This window comes from Bombus fervidus, chromosome 8, assembly GCF_041682495.2.
Source record: "Bombus fervidus isolate BK054 chromosome 8, iyBomFerv1, whole genome shotgun sequence".
In the NCBI taxonomy this organism is placed as follows: domain Eukaryota; kingdom Metazoa; phylum Arthropoda; class Insecta; order Hymenoptera; family Apidae; genus Bombus; species Bombus fervidus.
Window position 1 is genome coordinate 386408 of NC_091524.1, and position 19703 is coordinate 406110.

At 30.4% G+C, this 19703-nt stretch overlaps 1 protein-coding gene across 3 annotated transcripts in view; it reads left to right on the forward strand.

Moving 5' to 3' along the window:
- Znt77c (Zinc transporter 77C) overlaps positions 1-19703 on the forward strand; it is a 30779-nt gene that overhangs the window by 5110 nt on the left and 5966 nt on the right. Inside the window, exons 1-4 of one of the 3 annotated variants that reach the window (XM_072009079.1) lie at positions 4253-4341; positions 14394-14586; positions 17792-17917; positions 18624-18922. In XM_072009079.1, coding sequence (XP_071865180.1) covers positions 14398-14586; positions 17792-17917; positions 18624-18922 — 614 coding nt within the window. In that variant the 5' untranslated portion in view covers positions 4253-4341; positions 14394-14397. Of the gene's footprint in view, positions 1-4252; positions 4342-8056; positions 8080-14393; positions 14587-17791; positions 17918-18623; positions 18923-19703 lie in introns of those variants that run through there. The other 2 variants (XM_072009077.1, XM_072009078.1) reach the window with 2 other exon arrangements.

A 19703-nucleotide genomic window follows, 5' to 3' on the forward strand; every position in this document is an offset into this window, starting at 1 on the left:
CTTTTTCCAAAAATTGTGAGCTAACGATTCTATTATCTTTTGTTAATTTTATTATGCGTAATACATCGTTATTTCTATTTAATTTTTACGTGTCTTATTATTATTTTTTTCAATATCATTATTGTTATGTTTATATATCGGTGATTTAAAAGATTAGTCATGTATAGTATTTATGAAAACACGTGAAGTATATTTGATTATTTTGAATTGGATTTCTGATATAAAGCGTAGTTCCTTTCTAATTGATTTATGTATATATTTATTTCGCTTTAAAGAAATATGAGATACTTTAATATAGAATAAAATTTCTTTGTAATTACCTACAATAATTATTTAGAAAACGGTGTACTTTGTGAATTTCAATGACTTTAAGATCTTTTGTGAACAAGTATAAAATCAACATCCGGAGTAGCTTGATTTAGATATGTATACATATCCGTATGGTAACCGCTGGAATTCTACTTTGAAGATATTTTTAATACAAAATTAATTTTATGTTGAATAAACATTGATCAAATTTTGATCAAGATGTTGTCGATATTTAAATTGCTATAATTCCACGAAAAAGAATCGTACAACAGACTACCTAGACTCATTTTAATGGGCAAAACCCCTATTTTCATACCCCTGAGCTTTTTTAAAGGTCTCTTTTTGTTGTAAAACGATGTGAGAAATTTATTTGTTAGTTATTTAAACTAGCTAAAAATATCAGTTTGTATTTCTCTATTACTATCGTTTTTTCTTTTTTTTTTTTTGTCCTTTCTTTATTGACGTAATTAGGGCCACCATGAAAAGATTATATTTCTGTATTACAATATATTTATTGTATATTCTTTGTTACGAAAATGTTCTTATTATTTTATTTGTAAAATTCTTAGATACTTTAGATACGTTTAGATGAAGGAATATGTGATTATAATATCAACAAAGATTTAATAGAAAGCAAAGAAAATTAAGTGGAAGAATCAAAGAATTGTGAAAAAGGCCTAACAGTATAGAGTATTACCGAAAAAAACTGAAAATACAAGTTTCCGTAATCAAGCAAGTATGTATGATATTAATATAAGTTACAATAAAAAATCATACAGGATTCGAATATAACTAAAATATAAATATCCTGACAACGAACCAAGATGCAAGACTAATACAAGAAAAAAATTATAGCTCTAAGGATTCAGTAAAATCTCATATGTGTAGCACTAATTTATTAGATCTAACAATGTATTTGTAAATGTAATAAAAAGTTCTATGAAGAAGTCAAATATAACGATAATAATCGAAAAAAATGTATAAATAAAAAAGCGATCGAGCTCTATACGTCTCGCTATTCAAGCATACTCATTAGCCATGCAGATATAAAGTGACTTACGGAAGTATGTATTTGGAGATTTATAAAAACTTTTTACGGGTATGTTATGTCTTTGACACAAAATATTGTGAAATTCTATCAGTAGACTGCGGATTTTTATGCATTTATGGGAAATTTAAAGTCTACATATATATAAACATCTACAAAGTACCCAAAGTAAAGCACTTGTTATGATATTTAGAGAATGATATAAATCTCGATGTTTAGATCATATTTCTTTGGTTTTACTTATTTATAATAATTTGAATTCGCATAAATATCCGAGGAATATTAATGAAATTTCAGAAAACTTTGTATAATATATATATTTCATATATCCATAAAAGTTTCTATAGCAAATACTCAAATGCTTTCACAAGTCATTATATGAATACATGTATAGTCAGTTATGAAAGCTTACCTTATTTATCAAAAACTAAAAATGCGCTTCACCACAAAATTATTTACACTTGCATATCAATATTATTATTATTAATTTATTTCTTAGAAAAGTTACAAAAATTAAAATGTTTAATTCACAAAATTCTTCAGATAAAATTACATTAGACATTATAAAATCTTTAATTTTTTCAGTATTAAGGAGATTGTAAGTACATTATTGAGTCTTACTTAGGGAGGGGTGGGGCTATAGATATTAATATAATACATATTAAGCCTATTACTTTTACGATTTCATATTGATATGATATGTATATGTAGTTTTTGTAACGTTGTATTTTATATTTTTCTTCTTTCTTTTATCTTAATAAATGCGAAAACGAATGAATTGTGTATGAATGAATGAATGATAATGTCTCAAAATGCCTAAGAAATATTGTAGAACTAAGGTTTTTACCATAACATTTTATATTTAAGTACACAAGTGTACGTAAAGGGGCGAAATGTTTGTGACTGTTCACATGAAAGCTCTCCGATTATCTCTCAGAGAATAGGTGGGCAAATAATTTGCCGATAGAAATGATTGGCAAAATGACTAAACACGTTTGTACGAACCATTGAACCCATTGAATATACATAGAATGACTCACGAAAGTATTTGGTTATTTAGTATAGAAAACTTTCATGAGTACATTGGTATGTGTGTCGTGCAAAATTTTTTAAAATTTCATAATATATATATTCATAAAACTTTTATGGGAAGTGCTTAAATCAGGGATCATAACAATTATAATCCAAATTAAAGAGTACCTGGAAACTAGTTTCCTTAAAAACAATGTGAAAAATTAGAATGAATGGCGTTTTCAATTATAGGAATATAGGAATATTAGAAACGTATTAAAAATGAATTATGTCTTACTTTCGACATATTAATTATTTCGAGATATCAGTAATGCTAATAAAAATCAACGACGGCCAAATATTACCAAAAAAATATTCTGTCATCGACAATAATTGGTGGTAAGCAAATAAACTTTAACTATTTATAATGGTTATTTGTAACCAGAATATTTAAAAATTATTAATTTGTACCTAGTTATTTAATTTGTCGAGAAGCTTTTTTAAGATTTAGTGATCACTATCTTCCATCTAATAAAAATTTAACCTTTTTTCAGAAACCTTTCCAGTAAGAATTTCAAAAATGACTAATTACACTATTCAACACGTCTCTAATTTTGTAAGCTTCAATAGACGATTCTTGTAGACCTGTGGGATAAACACGAATCTGCAAACCGTTTTTTTTTTTCTTGGAATCTAGAGTTTTCGAAAAAATCAATTTTGAAAAAAATTGCAAATTTTCAACTTTGGACATGTTTTGTGCTGTTAGAGTGGCAGTTACCGAGTTGCAATTGGGAGGAAAAAATTTTATGGACTCTTTTGAACAAAATGATATGTATTGTTAATGCATTATAAACATTTAAATATGTTCAAATAATGATCAATGCGATAAGGGCGCCTAATATGCACCTAGCACTAGCCAGTGATAGATAAGATACTTTGGTTCAGGAAATCATCAAGAAAAACTAGAAAATCATGTTTTGATTCTAACGTAAAAGTGTAAAAACGAAGAAGTTTGACAAAACACGCGGCGACGGCAATGGTTCTCAATTTCGGCGGTTAAGGACCGTGCGCGTTTATCGGTTCCGTTAGGCCGAACGGCGGGCGAGACATACGCCAACATCGAGTACCATTGCTGTTGTCACTTGTTTCGTCAAACTGCTTTGCTTTTATATTGGGAACAAAACATGATTTTCTAGTTTTGCTTGATACTTTTCGTAACGAAAATATCTACTCTATGGCGTATTATGGTTAGATTTTCTGCTAGAACTTTTGGAATAAATTGGGAAGTGTAAGCAAAAAATGGCGCGTTTTAGTAGTCATCATTTTTTCGTCCCAAATGCAATTGCATAGCTTTTACTCTACAAGCGCAAAATTGAAAATTTGCTATTTTTTTCAAAATTAATTTTTTCGAAAACCGTAGATTCCAAGAAAAAAATGTGTTGCAGATTTGTGTTATCTCACAAAAGTGTACGAGAATCATTTACTGAAGGTTACAAAATCGAAAAGAAGTTCAAATTTATTGAACAGTATTGTTTTGATCCTTAATTAAGATCAAATAAATTATTTCTTAATAATTTTCTATTTTAGTTAACTTTCTAATAGAATAATAAATAATTTGTATTTTGAATATTGTATTTTACATATTTTCAAGTTATAAACGATATATCCGAAGTATATACAATTGGTTCAAATAAATAATTTCGTGAGTCACAATATATTGTCACGTACCCATCTATCCAATGCTACACCATTATGAATATTTCATCTGGTGAATCTTTTCATTCTCGTCTTCTCGCTCGTGAGGTTACTTGGCCCCAGGAAAAAAGCAATAACCTCATTGAAGTAGGAATACAGTGGTTCTTTCCGTTCAAGTCCGTTATCACAACGGAGCGTACGTCACAAAGCATAACAAGCTGTGTGGTTCGAGGGGACAGAAGTGGTGGAGTGCTTGATCGACTCGATTGAAGGCGACGGTAAATCTTTATTTCGTGTGGATTTGCGGAGTGTCGAGTTTTCATATTGTAGAAGAATCCTTGATTATCCGAACTAGTCGTGATACACATTCTTTAGATAATCGAATAATTTTGTTTCGTATGATTTATATATATTTCGAACAATTTTATAATATCACATATAATATATAACATAACATTATAAACATTAAAATAAACACTAATTATAATATAATATTAAATAAAATAAAATTATATTTCCTAATACTATAATAGTTTTAATATATATTAAGTGAGAGTAAAAATGTTTAGATTTAAATGTATCAATGTATCTGTGCATTCTTTATTTTCATTTCTCAATCTTTCTCATTTCGGACCACGTCCAAATATTTCATTAATTGACGTTTCGATAATTAATGTTTCATTTGAAGCCAATCTGTCAAACCATCTGAAGACAACTCGACCACGTGGCTTTGGCAACGCGTCGTGTTTTATGTTTTTCTTTCGGTATCGCGCGTATGACGAGTGTGACGACCACATCCGTCGACTGTGTCGTTTGCAGTCGTGATAGATGCACATTTCTGTCACTTACCGCGAATAATCGAGAGTTTTAAAGAATTTCTGAACACCAAACATATTTTGGAGATATTGAAAAGGAATATTAGAATCGTTTGTTTAAATAAGTGTAGTCTGTGTATAATGGAGTGTATGAATGTAGTGTATGCGTATAGTGAGTAATGAAATCATTCGAATCGAACGGCAGTTTGTCTTCCTTGCTAATTTTTTTTTTTTTTTTTATTTAATTTGTACTTTACAATTTGTCCAGCTGGACATTCGGTAAATTTTTCTAACTTAATTGCTAAATAACATGTGAATGGCTACCCCCAGTGGGATACCATCTTCGAGTTTGACTATTTTATTTCTTTAGTGAGGTCAGTGGGGTATTTTCTTTTTAGTCTTCTTTCTATGAGAGTTTTGCTCGCTTCAGCAGCCAGCTGATTTGGATGTATTGCCGTTCTTTCCTTGTATTTTTCTGCATAGCTGCTGATTTCTTCTTATCGTACAGGCATCTCCTTGTTAAAGTTTATTACATAAATGGATTTTTATCATTTATTATTATCCTATAAAAAGCTGTATTTTCTACTCTCGGTAATTACCTTCAACATCTAGAATGTCCAATTGTGATTTACACGTTTACAATATTTCTATCACTGTTGTAAATACTTTTCTGTTATGTAGTGTACTGTATATCTGATTTACTTCTATTTAGAAAAGCCATAATTTTCCTTCTTTATGCAGTTTGACAATAACTTTCCATTCAGGCTTGCTTGTTTGCGTTTCTTCTTCATGATTCTTAAATATAAATATAGATATACGTTAAATTTTCATTTCTATTTGCTGTCAAATCCTGTTAAAAGCATATTGGAAATCATTTATTTATATTTAAGACTTTGACTAAATACATATTTGTAAATTATGTACTCTAAAACACAATGTTCAAATACTCCAGTTACGTAATATTTGTACTTAGTTGTAACCTGTAATAAATGTTGTGTAGTTTGTTTAGGTGTAGATGAACTTCTCCTAACTTTATGTATATTTAAATGTACATATTGAATGTATATATGCTAGTATAAGCACAATTTGTTTTTAACAACTCACAATCCACGTATACGTATTAGAATATACATATATTAGTATAGTGATAGTTTTATCAAAACAATGTTATTGGATTATAAGAAAAATTCAATTATCCAAACAATGGTGTCACGATAATCAAATTCTACTGCATTCACCAAACCTCTGAAATGTAGTTTTATATTACTATATGTACAGACAACATTCTAAAAATTAGGAACACTCTAAGCGAATTTTCTATTTTTGTCTTCCGTAGCTCAAGAGGTTGAATATTTTGTTTTAGAGTGAATTGCAAGTTAGTTTTCGTAATTTTTACAAACATCACAATTAAAAAAGATTCTGTATAAATTTTCGATTACAATCGAATTTTCGTGACACTTTATAAACATAAGTTATTATGAGGATTATATATAAATTCTCGTTTATAAGTTTTCAATTTGTGTAAATGAAAAAAATTCGATATTTTATTGTATAATAAATTGAAAGTGTCTACGAATTTTCATTTGAAATCGTTTTGTATAAAAACTAAAAAAATTAAATATTTCAATCTGACAAGTATTGAAAGTGAATTTTTGTGATTTTTATAAACATTTATTATTTATTGTGGACTTTTTTACAAATAACATTTGGGACTTAATCGAGTTTGTATTATTTTTTACTAAATACTAAATACTCGTACATCTTAAAGTTATGAAAGATTGCTCGAACAGAGCTTCAATTATTGTTCATGACGCAATGTTATCGTGACTATGGGTAACATGAAATAACATCCTCTAATACGTGCGGATTATCCATTTAACTCGGAACCCACGCTCGCCAGAATATATCACATGAAAATGGCAACAGTGTAACATGTACGCTTACTACACAGTCAAATGTCGTTCGCCATCTATAAGCTGTTAGTAGAAGTAGAATTAGGCGAGAACATAGGGCCGTTTGGTTGTTGCCGAAGGATTTTAAATTTATTATAATAAAGAGAAGACGGTCACCTGAAATATAATTACAATGTAATTTTTTTTTTTAATACAATGAAATGGTTCACATTTTTATAGACATTGAGCTTCTTTTTTTATTTCATTGGCTAACTTTCATTTTTAATGTTTAAGCATTTTCCTCCACCCAGTACTTCAAAATTGACGATAACTTTCTACAACTTGACCAGTTTTACCTGATTTTTGATCACTTTGTTGTGAATATATCGAATGTAAGAATAAGGGACAAGGAAAGCAATTGAGATATAATAAGACTCTTCACAGAATTCATATTTAAAGACCAGTTTAGAAAAATAAAAATTAATTTAACTCTTGTACTGCAGTGCCTGAATCCCTTCGGACTAGTCGATAAATGACAAAAGTTGTGTATGTTAGAGAGGAAACATATGTTGAAATTATTACTGTCAAAATAATACGGAACATGGCTATCTTCCAAGGACGGACGACTCGGTCAACTACACAGGAAACAGTATCTAGGTTCGTTCGGAGATAAAATTCTGAGATTACATTAAATATCGATGTTAAATCTGTTTTAGAGATACGTTTGGCTTCTTATTATTCTAACATAAACAACTTCCGTTCTTTGCCGATTTATCCAAAGGGATCCAGACATTGCAGTGCAAGAGTTAAATTAATTTCTATTTTTCTAAACTGGTCTTTAAATATGAATTCTGTGAAGTGTCTTATTGTATCTTAATGAATGTGCCTGTTATGTCAAAGTACTTTGTTTACAATGTTATTTTTATTTAAGCGATTTTAACATTGATTACGAAAAATATTTGCACACCATTATGTTTATTATATTAAATTAATTGGATCGAAATATGTTAAATTTCGTATTATTTAGTAGTATTTTCATATGACTACAAGCATTTGATATTATAAAAATGAAATGTGTATGGAGATAAAAATGCTCTTCATAGGAAAATAAAAATAATATAATACCTTTATTATATTTTATAATCATGTAACTATGTAGTTTTGAGATATAATAATGAAAAATGTTAGAAATATGAACTCTTTTTTAAATAGATTACTGTGTTAACGAAACGAAAATAATAAATAAATATAACAATCTAAAATCTAACGGTAACAATTCAGGGCTCCGCGGTGCCCAAGGAATGGGTTTGTAAGTGCCCAACCAATGTTCATTAAACGTTTATGATTTGATACCATACTAAACAAGGTTGTCTATTTCTGTAGGCCGTTTACGCTCTTTCTGTGATATTGGTATGATTTACATTTTTCTTGTTGATGCTCACCATTTCGAAATGTGTAATTTGATCGAATTAAAATAATTTTTAACGATAATATTTCTTTCGATGAAGCCGAGATTTCAAGATTCAGGATCATTCCAAAGTCATAGCATAGTAGGTTGTTGAACTCGTCTTAAGATCAGCTACAACAATATGTAGTAGAAAGTACATAGCTTTATTTTAAAAAGTCAAGATGAGCTTGACAAAAACAAATATTATCAAAACAATTTTTTGGAAATTTCTTCTATTGAAATTTGTAGCCAATTAATTAAAGCTAATTAACAAAATTTATATCAAAATGATAAATCAAAAAATTTTTTCCCAGATTATTAGAAGTGCTTGAAAAGTCGTAGCGACGCGACAGTTACTTATATCGAGTATTATATACATATAATTTGTATTATGATCCTCAATATAGGTACGCATTTAGCAAAAATCACAAAAGTGTTTAAACAATCAATTATTTTAATAAACTGCATTATTTAGCAGGACGTTTGACATTTGTCCTATATATGTATACTCAAGATAGATATTCATGTTGTATTCTAAATTTTTGTTAAATATTTGTTTGCGATAAATATCTCGTAACTTTCAATGTTGAAATTGCACATGTTCAAATTGGTTGTAATAGCAGTGTAATAGTGATAATCGCGATTAGACTACGAATATTTATTTATTTATAGAAAATGTCAAGGTGCAAAAATTTGCCGAATACACATATAGTAAAAAGTATCTAAATATCTAATATATCTATAGCTAAAGCTATATAATATAATATTTTGTCGGAGAAATTAATCTCTATTTACCTTATATTCTTTTATTAAGTTCTCAAAGTATGAATTTGCCTAAATATCCGTAATCTGCCCATTATAGTATTAATGAAATTTCAAAATATTCTATATGATACACATAATATAAACACAAAACAAACATGATAAGTGTTGAAATACTTTTGTGAGGCAGTGTATGTGAGGCAGTGAGGTGATTCAAATATTTTTTTTTTTTTTTATTTGTTTTATTAAATTTTTACAATTTGTCCAGAAGGACATTTGGTAAAATGTTATAGCTTAGAGAATAAAAGAATAAAAAAAAATAAAAAAATAAAAATAAATAGAAATAAATAAAATATAGCATGTGGATGGTTACCCCCAGCGGGGTTCCATCTTCTAGCTTTCCTATTGCATCTCTATTTCGAGGTCTGCGGGATGCTTCCTCTTCAGTCTTCTTTCTATTTTGGTTTTATTTGTTTCAGCAGCCAGCTGGTTTGGGTGTGCTGCAAGTCTTTCTTTGTACTTTTTTGCGTATCTAGCGATTTCCTCTTTGACTGTTGGAATTTTTAGATCTTTTCGTAGGTCTTCATTTCTGACGTACCATGGAGCGTTAACTATTGTCCTTAAAATTTTTGCTTGCTCTATTTCTATTTTGCTTATGTGACTCATTGCTGCCGTCCCCCATAATGGGACTCCGTATGTCCAGATTGGTTTGATTATTGTTTTGTATATATTTAGTTTATTCATTGTGCTTAATTTAGATTTTCCATTGATTAACCAGTACATCTGCTTCCTTTTTGCACTTATTCTGTTTATTATTGATTTTATATGGTGCTTCCATGTAAGGCGTGTGTCTAAATTTATTTCCAGATATTTGACTTGCTTTGTTTGTGCTATGTGGGCGCCGTTCAGTTGAATATCTGGTGTTTTTCCTTTTCTAAGTGTAAATGTTATGTGGTTGCACTTGCTGGTGTTCACTTTTATTTGTTTGTTTTGCAGCCATTTTTCTATTTTTGCAGTGTGTTCTTGTAGTAGTGCGGCGGCCGTTTCTAGATTTGCATGCCTCAATAGTATGGCCGTATCGTCCGCAAACGTCAGTGTTTTACTGTTGACAGTTGTTGGTATATCTGCCGTGTATAGTGTGTATAATATTGGTCCTAAGACACTTCCTTGTGGTACTCCTGCCTTGATGTCCTTAATTTCAGAGTATGCATCATTTATTTTTACTACAAAGGTTCTGTTGTTTAAGTAAGATTTGAGTAGTTTGTAGATTTGTTCTGGAAATTGCTTTTTGATTGTTTGAAGAAGTTTTTCATGGTTAACTTTGTCGAATGCTTTTTCGATATCCATAAAGAGTGCTGTGCAGTATTGTTTTGTTTCAAGCGACTGTAAGATTTCATTGACGAGTCTATGCATTTGTTCTATTGTGGAGTGTTTATTCCTGAATCCAAATTGATGGTTCGGTATTAGTTTTTCTTTTTCTATTGTTGGTTTTAAGCGGTTATATATTATTTTCTCTAATAATTTGGAAAACGCAGGTAGTAATGATATCGGCCTGTAGGATGCAGTTAGATGTGGGTTTTTGTTTGGTTTGGGTAACATCACTATCTGTGCTATTTTCCATAGTGTAGGAAAGTACTGTATTCTTAGAATTGCGTTAAATATTATCGTTGTTAGTCTTATTGCCTTTGGGGGAAGGTTTTTTAAGATTTTCCCATTGATCAAGTCAAATCCTGGTGCTTTACTTGTCTTTGTTGCCTCAATTAAGTTTTTAACTTCTTGCGCTGTTGTGCTGAGTATGGTGCAGCGTTTATCAGTTGTGTTGCTGGCATTTTCCACTTCTTCATTTGTTTGCCATCCAGGGATGCTGTTATTAATTTCATACGGCGAAAATATATTTTGTAGGTGCTTTGAGAATTCTTCTGCCTGTTCTTCGTTGGTTCTGGCCCATGTGTTGTCCATTTTTCTGATTGCTGGGATTGTTTTTACTGTTTTCTTAATTTTGTTAGTGACTTTCCATAGGGAGTAGTCGGTATTCTCATGCGCGGATAGTGATTCGATGAATTTTGAGAATTCGTTATTATGATGTTCCCTTATTTTATTCTTTAGTTCCTTTGCAAGTTTATTTAGGTTTTTCTTGTTTTCTTGTGTTCTCTGTTTTTGCCATTTTGCTTTCGCTTTTCTTTTTTCCCTGATTTTGTCTAGGATGTCCTGCGGAATAATTTTTGATTGCCTGCTATTTGTTTCATAGGTGGTGGTTGCCCACGCTGCTTCCTGTATTATTTCTGTCAAAGTTGCTACTGCCTGCTCAATGTGTTCAGGTGTTTTCAACGGGATATTGCAGTTGATTTTGTTTTCGATCAGCTCTTTGAAAGTTTGCCAGTTGGTGGTTTTATTGCAAAGCGACTCTGACTTGTTATAAAGTAGTGGTTTGCTTGTATATTCTATTATAATTGGTGTATGGTCGGAGTTAAGCTCGAGGCTGGTTGCTATTTTTAATTTGCTTACATTTAGCCCTTTTGTTACTGCAAAATCCAACAGGTCAGGTATTTTATTGGGGTCTGTCGGCCAGTACGTTGGTTTTCCTGTAGATAGTACGTTGAGGTTGCTGCTTCTAATGTATTTTTCCAATGTTCTACCTCTCGGCGTGCTAATTCTCGAACCCCATAATGTGTGCTTTGCATTAAAGTCTCCTGCCGCTATATATTTGTCGCCTAAGGATTGGAAGTACTCTTCCCATTTTTTAAGTGTCATTTTGTGTCTCGGAGGTACATGTACTGCTGACATCTGGAAGTAATTGTCATTGGTTTGTATTGTGACAGTGGTTGCTTGTAGGTGTTCTTGATTTGTTTGACTATGTAAGTGATGCTTGATGTCATTTTTTATTATTACTGCAGTTCCTCCATGTGCTTTACCTGAGGGATGTTTGGTATCGTATATGGTGTAGTACGGTATTTTCATGTAGTTTTTTAGGGTGAAATGTGTTTCTGAGACAAGTAGTATATCAATATTATTTTTATACAAAAATATTTTAGTTTCGTGGGCTCGCTGTTGCAAGCCATTGGAGTTCCAGACTGCTATTTTCAAAATGTCCATCTCTATTTTTTACTTAGCAAGTTAGTGAGTAGTTGTAACATGATTGTTGTTTGTTGTGCTTGTTGTCTTAGTATTGTGTTTAGATCACTTACCATTTTTCCTAACATTTCCATACCTTTAATGGATTGTTTGAGCATTTCTTTGATGTCTGTAACGTCTTCGATGTTATTGTTTTCATTCTGATTGTTTGTAAGCGTTGGTTTGCTAATGTTTTTAGTTACTTGTGCGTAGCTTCGTTTACCTTGGGGATCTATGTTTCTGCTTATAGCGTTTAGTTCGTGTTGTGCTTTCAATGTTGTTTCATTATCCGTTATACTTTGTTGTGGTTGATGGTCATTGTGTGATCTGTTGCGAAGTGGAGGAAACAGTTTACGTTGTATTTGTTTCCTTATTTCACATCCTTTGTAGCTGGCTGGGTGGTTTCCGTTACAATTATAGCATTTAACTTGTTCTATTTTTCCTGTGTATGGGCAGTGTATTGTTAGGTGATTTTTTGCACATTTAACACATGCCGGGCTTCTGTTGCAATAATTTTTTGTGTGTCCGTATTGTTGACACCGCATGCATTGTGGTATATCTTTTTTGTAGCGTGGTGGTTCCACTGTTACAATTGTATTTAGTATTTTTTTGATTTCATAGATTTCCTTGTTATTGGTTCTGGGTTCCAGTTCTATTAAGAATAGTGGCAATGGTTGCTTCGTATCGTATCTTGTCATATTGTTTATTGCTCTTGTTTCATGGCCAATTTTTCCTAATTCTTCACTTAATTTTTTTGTGTTAGTTTTTGGATGTAAACCTCTTATAACTATTTTATAGCTCCTTTCTGTTTTGAGTTGGTACGTGTGGTATATAGCATTTTTTTCCTTTAGTTCATTTATCACTTTCCTATAAACTTCTGGGGTGTTTGTTTGAATTTTTACTTGTTCTAATTTTGTTTGTTTTATTGTGTAGTTATCCTTCCCGACTACATTGTTTAGTCGATCAATAAGCGGGTCTATTATTTGGGCCTCAACAAATATTGGTGGTGGTTTTGATATGTAAGGTGTTTTAGTTGTGGTTTTGCTTGTCGGGTCATTGTCTATTTCTTCCGTTAGTGAGCTGAAGGAGTTTCTTAAAGGTAATTCTTGCAGCCATCGCTGCTTTCCTGTATCTGGGTTTCCTGCAGCATTTGTGTCTGGAATTATTTTACGTTTTTTGCTAGTCTTTGCTAGCTTCCAGTTTTCGTCCTGGTAACTTATTTTGTTGTCGTGTCTGCACTCCTCCTGTCTCCGCTGCTCTTCCATTTCTTCTATTTCCATATCATTTTGGTTGTTATTATTTTGCTGTTGTTGCTGTAAGCCTGGTAAATCTGATGACCCTTTTATGTAATATTTTTCTCCATTGGTTGCAATCTTGATCGTTGATATCTGCTGTTGCATTGTTTGTCACTATCACTATTCGTAGCACTTCTCTGAATCACTTGACTGGAGCACACGTTTGCTTACACACATCTGTTCGCCTCGGTTGCCCGAGCGAGACTCGTGATTCAAATATGTAATCCTATTTTATTATATTATAAGTAGGTATATTATAGTATGTTGTTTTATAGTATATTGTAATATTATAAGTGTATATATAAGTATATTATAAGTATATATATATATAAGTATATTTTTAGGTATACTTATATATATACTTATACTATATATATAATATATTATATATATAGTGTATTATAAGTATAATATTTTATTAGTGTGGATATTCATGCAAATACAAATTTTTCTGATCACAATTAAAAAGGATAGAACCTAAGCAGAAATTTGTTTTACTATTAAATATTATAATGAGTATCATTTGTACTTTGGATATTTTATACAGAGTATTCCATAACGGGAACAAACTATAGCTATGATATGGTAAAAGATAGACAACATTTCATTAGGCAAAATCAAATGGTTGCGAATAATGTGAATGGCCTAATGTTCATTCCGAAAGCGGAGACGTTTTGAATATTAAAGAACTATTTCTATCTCTCAAATAGAACTAACTTTTTCTTACATTGATCAATGGATCTTTGTACTCTGTATAAAAAAAAGTATTAAGGCATACGTATAATCTGTATATTTTTGCATATCCTATATGTAGATTTCGCGAAGTTTTGCATTCAAATATTACATAATTGCACAAAAATGCAATTTTTCTCTAATTATAAGAGAAAGTAATAGAGCAACGGTATCCTATCTCTCAGCAGATAGAACCGTGGAATTGTGGTTCTTCTATATGTACGTGTGCAGTATCTGAGATAAAGTAGGAACGTTCACTGTGTGGCTTTGCTGCAGGATCATGGCCGTGAAAGAATGGTTCAGAAGACTGCAGCCCGTCCAATTGTACCTGATTCTGTTTTTCACCACCGCTTTCTTTATCGTCGAAATGGTCGCCAGTCATGTGACTCATTCGCTCACGTTACTCCTCAATGCCTATCACATGCTATGCAACATTATAGCACTTGTTGGTTGTATCGCCTCCATCAAGGTAAGTTTCACCATAAATTATCCAACTTATCAAACTATTCCTTTTGACGATCATCAACTATCAACTATAATTAAGAAAATTTCATATAAACAACAAACATATCGTGTATATGAAATGTTCTTTCTCCTAAGTTTGAATTGATTTTTGATTTGAGTTTGCCGCGTCAATGTTATCCATTAAATTCTGTTGCAATGTTTATCAATTGTATTAAGGAACAAGAGATTTATTACAATATTGAATGATAATGGAAATGATATATGACATATATGGACTGTGGATTTTTATACAATTATGAGAAATTCGAACATCCAAAAAATGCACAAAATACATGTAATATACAAAAATGTATAATGCTAATAAATTACACATACACGTACAGTAGTTTCTATAGCATTTAATAGATAAAACAATTTTCTATGTATCCTCTATTTCCTAAATTATATTTGTAAAAATACGAATTTACATAAGTATTCGCAGTCTAATGATATGTATTCGATGTTAAGAAGGATTATGACGAAGTATCGAAACTTCAATATTGATTTTATAATATTCGTATTAATTTTATTCTATTTCTTTGCTCCATTGGAACGATGTTCTCTTGTATTGTTATCATTGTTGGGAATATTTGTACGCTTTAAAAAGACATTTTTTTCTGTTTTATGAATATGTAACATACTAAATTCTACGTTTCAGAATATTATTTGATTCGACGATAATAATTTTCTATAGTCTTTTGTAGTTTTAAACATATTATTATGTTGTTACTTTTACATTCTGAATAACACATTTTTTTCTATTCTTTATCATATATAATCTATTTTAATAATTTTTTCATTTTTCTTATTTATCAAATCGGTAACATTTTGAATTTGTTGTAAAAACTTAACGTGTGTTTGTACCATTGGATTGATGCTTCAGAAATGTGTTATCTCGTTATCAGAAAAAAGAAAAACACTAAAAGATTTTGATTTCAAAGAAGTTGATTAATTTTATCATAGCACGATGATGCACATGATTTTTCGATCTTCAAATTTTTAAAAAAATTTTTTTCTTATTTATATTTACAATTTACTTTATTTTTTATACTAATTAATTAATAATAATTTTTAATAATCATAAATTTCGTTAGCGTATAACTTATAATGTTTCATTAAAACAAAAATAAACCTAGTTGGTAAATATTATTAAACAAAACACGTGTATTCATCACTCATGTTATATCATAAAAATTTATCTACTGATTGTTGCAATTAATTTAATTAGGTAATGTATGTTTAAAAAATAATAGTAGATTAGTTATAATTAGACTGCAGGTGTTTATGCGTTATGCTTTCATAGAAAACTTAAAGGTTCAAAACTTTGCAAAATGAACATGACATCGCAAAAAATACCCAAAGGTAATTGACATAATTTTATTTACTTTAATAAAGAATAAGAAGAATAAAAATGCAAAAGAAAATTTTTTTGTCCTTATGAGTTAGTTAAAATTTCGTGATCTGTGCTTTATAGCAAAACTCAACAAAATGTTTCTCTTCCCATATAACTTGCTTCTACAATTATCAAACTTTTTTATGAGATAGCATAAGTAAATATAGGTGTTCCCTTTAATAATATTTTATTATAAATTAAACAGATATAGCTTCACTTTCTATTTTCGTTGTAACAAAATATTACAAATTATACACTAAAAAAATTCAGAATTACTTGAAATTATAAATACCATTAAAAAATATACTACAAAAATAAATAGTTAATATAAAATATGGAAAAAATTATAAGTAGAAAGGGAACAACGATTAAAACAAACTGAATAAACGATAAAAAATCGTGTGTCATAAATATAATTGCCTAAAGTTGACTGGTGATTGGTCAAAACCGCTTACGCTAAGCGTTCCAGAATGAAATGTCTGAAATTGATATAGTTTATTTTTCGTTTAATATAATATCTAGTATAAACATGCGTAGAGTACATAGTTACAATAGACGAGAGTAGATTGTGTTATCGTTATCATTTCCCGTGATGATAAAAATCTTAATTTGTATTCAATTAAAGTTAATCGTACATATGCATGTTATCTACTTTGTAAAACAAGTCTTACAAAACTGAATAAGGTACACGATTAACTTATTTGTTTAAGAAAGCATAAATTAGATTTCAAATGTTTATAATTCAGAGCACAATTATTTACAACTATATAAACTAATTAGAAATAAATTAATGTTAGTGATTTATCATTATAAAAAGTAATAGTTACAATAAGTTATAGAATTCTTATCAATTTCATATTTCTATTATTATATTATAATCAACAGATAATATCATTTATTGATAGCTCATTTGCTCTTTCGGGCCTTGAGGGGCTTTGGTTTTACATCCTTATATTTGCTTTTATCGGTAAATCGCTTACATATAACTCTAAAACATAGTAGTAATTTAACACAACCTATATACGTCTACATATAGTAAATATAATTGTTTGTTTTGAGACCTAAATCATTTATGGTCTTGTTCGCCATTTATTCCTATTATTTTTAGTATCGCATTGTACAGCACTCCTTTCCTTTGTATGGTTCTTTCTCTATCAGTTATTTTAACTCATTCTCTATCTTCTTCGTATGCTTCCTCTCCATACTTTCCTACCCTCTCTACTCCTTTTCCCTTTTCTTTATTTTCCTATTTATTTTCTTTATCCAGCCCTTTCTTGAACCGCATTTCTCTAATACATATTCTCTCTCCTTCTCTTCTTTCTGTCTTCATTTCCTTGCATCTACTTCTTCAGTACTCTACAATTTCTTTTTCTCCCTCGTACAGTCTATACCTTCTTTCTATCTCTTTCAAACTAAAATTTGTTTCCTTACTCTTCGTTTGCACGTCTGAACCTCGCCATTAGTTTTTGGTTCTTTGTTTCCTCCTTCTTAGATGATTAGTCTGAAGTAGTTATTGCCCTTATCTTCTGGTATTTTCCGTTACATCTCAAAATACTGATTCTTTCATATTGTTCTTGATTCTGTACCTCCCTTGAATCTGTAAATGCGACAATTATTATTAATAAAAATAAACAATAATGAGAAAGAACTTTGTATTGAATTTTATTTCGAAAGTATCTTAAAATATTTTTTTATTCAGTATGAATATTTATTATTTTTTATTTAATTTATAAAGAATAATAATTAATTTAAGTATTAACATATTTCTTTTTTGTAGTATAGTCATCGTCAAAGCAGCATCAGTCACAGTGAAAATAGCGTTTCCAGTTCCTTACGAAATTCAGTAATTTGTATAAATGGCGATGAACGCGGTTCTACGACATCTTTATCGACGAAAACAAAGGTAAAAATAAAATAATTCAATTTGTAATCAGGTCGTTCTTGCTTTGAAAATTTAATACAGAAATATATACAACACACCGAAAAGCTTGCAAACAAAGATTTCAAAAGTGAGATTGGGACAGTGATTAAAAATAAATATTTGGTTTGTTAAATTATTAAAAGAATAAATTATTCGATGATTTCCAAAACAACTTTTGATTTTATCAAGATTTTTTTTTTAAAAGGATGGTTATGTAATCACGTTAAAAATATAAATATGACAAAGATGTATCTACGAAGAATACAATGAATTAAAGAAAATTAATTTTCTCAAAATATTAGTGAATCTATTCCATTTTAGAATTCAAGGCTCCAATTATTATCCCCTATCATTTTAAACATTATTAAAATATTATTTAGATCTTAGTCTTTCATGACGATTGGATGATATATTTATGGTTTTCCAGATTTCGATCGTGTTCTTAATCGTCTGTCTCACTTTGTGCTGGAAGAAACTGTTTCAGACCTTATCGTTTAATTTCCTGTTCTGGCGTTCACCTGTAACAACTGTTCCAGATCTATTCCAAAGAAGTGAATTATAATGTTGGCGAGACATCGGAGTCGGCACAAACTACAACACATAATTAAAAGCACGATCGAAACTTGAAGAACTATTCATTAAATTATATTTAAAAAACACGTGAAAGAACAAAAAATTTACTTTTCAGCAATCACGATCGGATAGGAGGATGAAGAATACATTTGGCTGGGCGAGAATAGATATCGTTACGATGCTTATTTGTTGCGTTTTTCTCGCGTCTTTTTGCTTTTCTTTGTTGGTCGAAGCTTTACAAACCCTGGTGCATATAGATCATTTGGATGAAATGCACCATCCAATGCCTGTTCTCACAATTGGCGCGTGTGGCATCCTCCTTAATGCTTTTTGTTACATACTAATTGGAGGATACACCTTCAATCAGGGTCTTGTTCTCCACGTTACAATGAATGGAGATGTGATACTACGACGGTATGTAATATTTTAACTGCATGTCATATGATAACACTGTTCAACACGTACCTAATTTTGTAAACTTCAGTAGACGATTCTTGTAGACCTGTGGGATAAACAAGAATCTGCAAACCGTTTTTTTTTTCTTGGAATCTACAGTTTTCGAAAAAATCAATTTTGAAAAAAATTGCAAATTTTCAACTTTGGACATGTTTTGTGCTGTTAGAGTGGCAGTTACCGAATTGCGCTTAGAATGAAAATATTCTGTGGACTCTTTTGAACAAAATGATATATATTGTTAATGCATTATAAACATTTAAATATGTTTAAATAATGGTCAATGCAGAAAGGGCGTCTAATACGCACCCAATATTAGCCCGTGATAGATAAGATATTTTGGTTCAGGAAATCATCAAGAACAACTAGAAAATTATGTTTTGATTCTAACGTAAAAGTGTAAAAACGAAGAAGTTTGACAAAACACGTGGCGACGGCAATGGTACTCAATTTCGGCGGTTAAGGACCGTGCGCGTTTATCGGTTCCATTAGGCCGAACGGCGGGCGAGACATACGCCAACATTCAGTACCATTGCTGTTGTCACTTGTTTCGTCAAACTGCTTTGCTTTTATATTGGGAACAAAACATGATTTTCTAGTTTTGCTTGGTACTTTTCGTAACGAAAATATTTACTCTATAGCGTATTATGGTTAGATTTTTTGCTAGAACTTTTGGAATAAATTGGGAAATGTAAGCAAAAAATGGCGCGTTTTAGTAGAGTCTACATCATTTTTTCGTCCC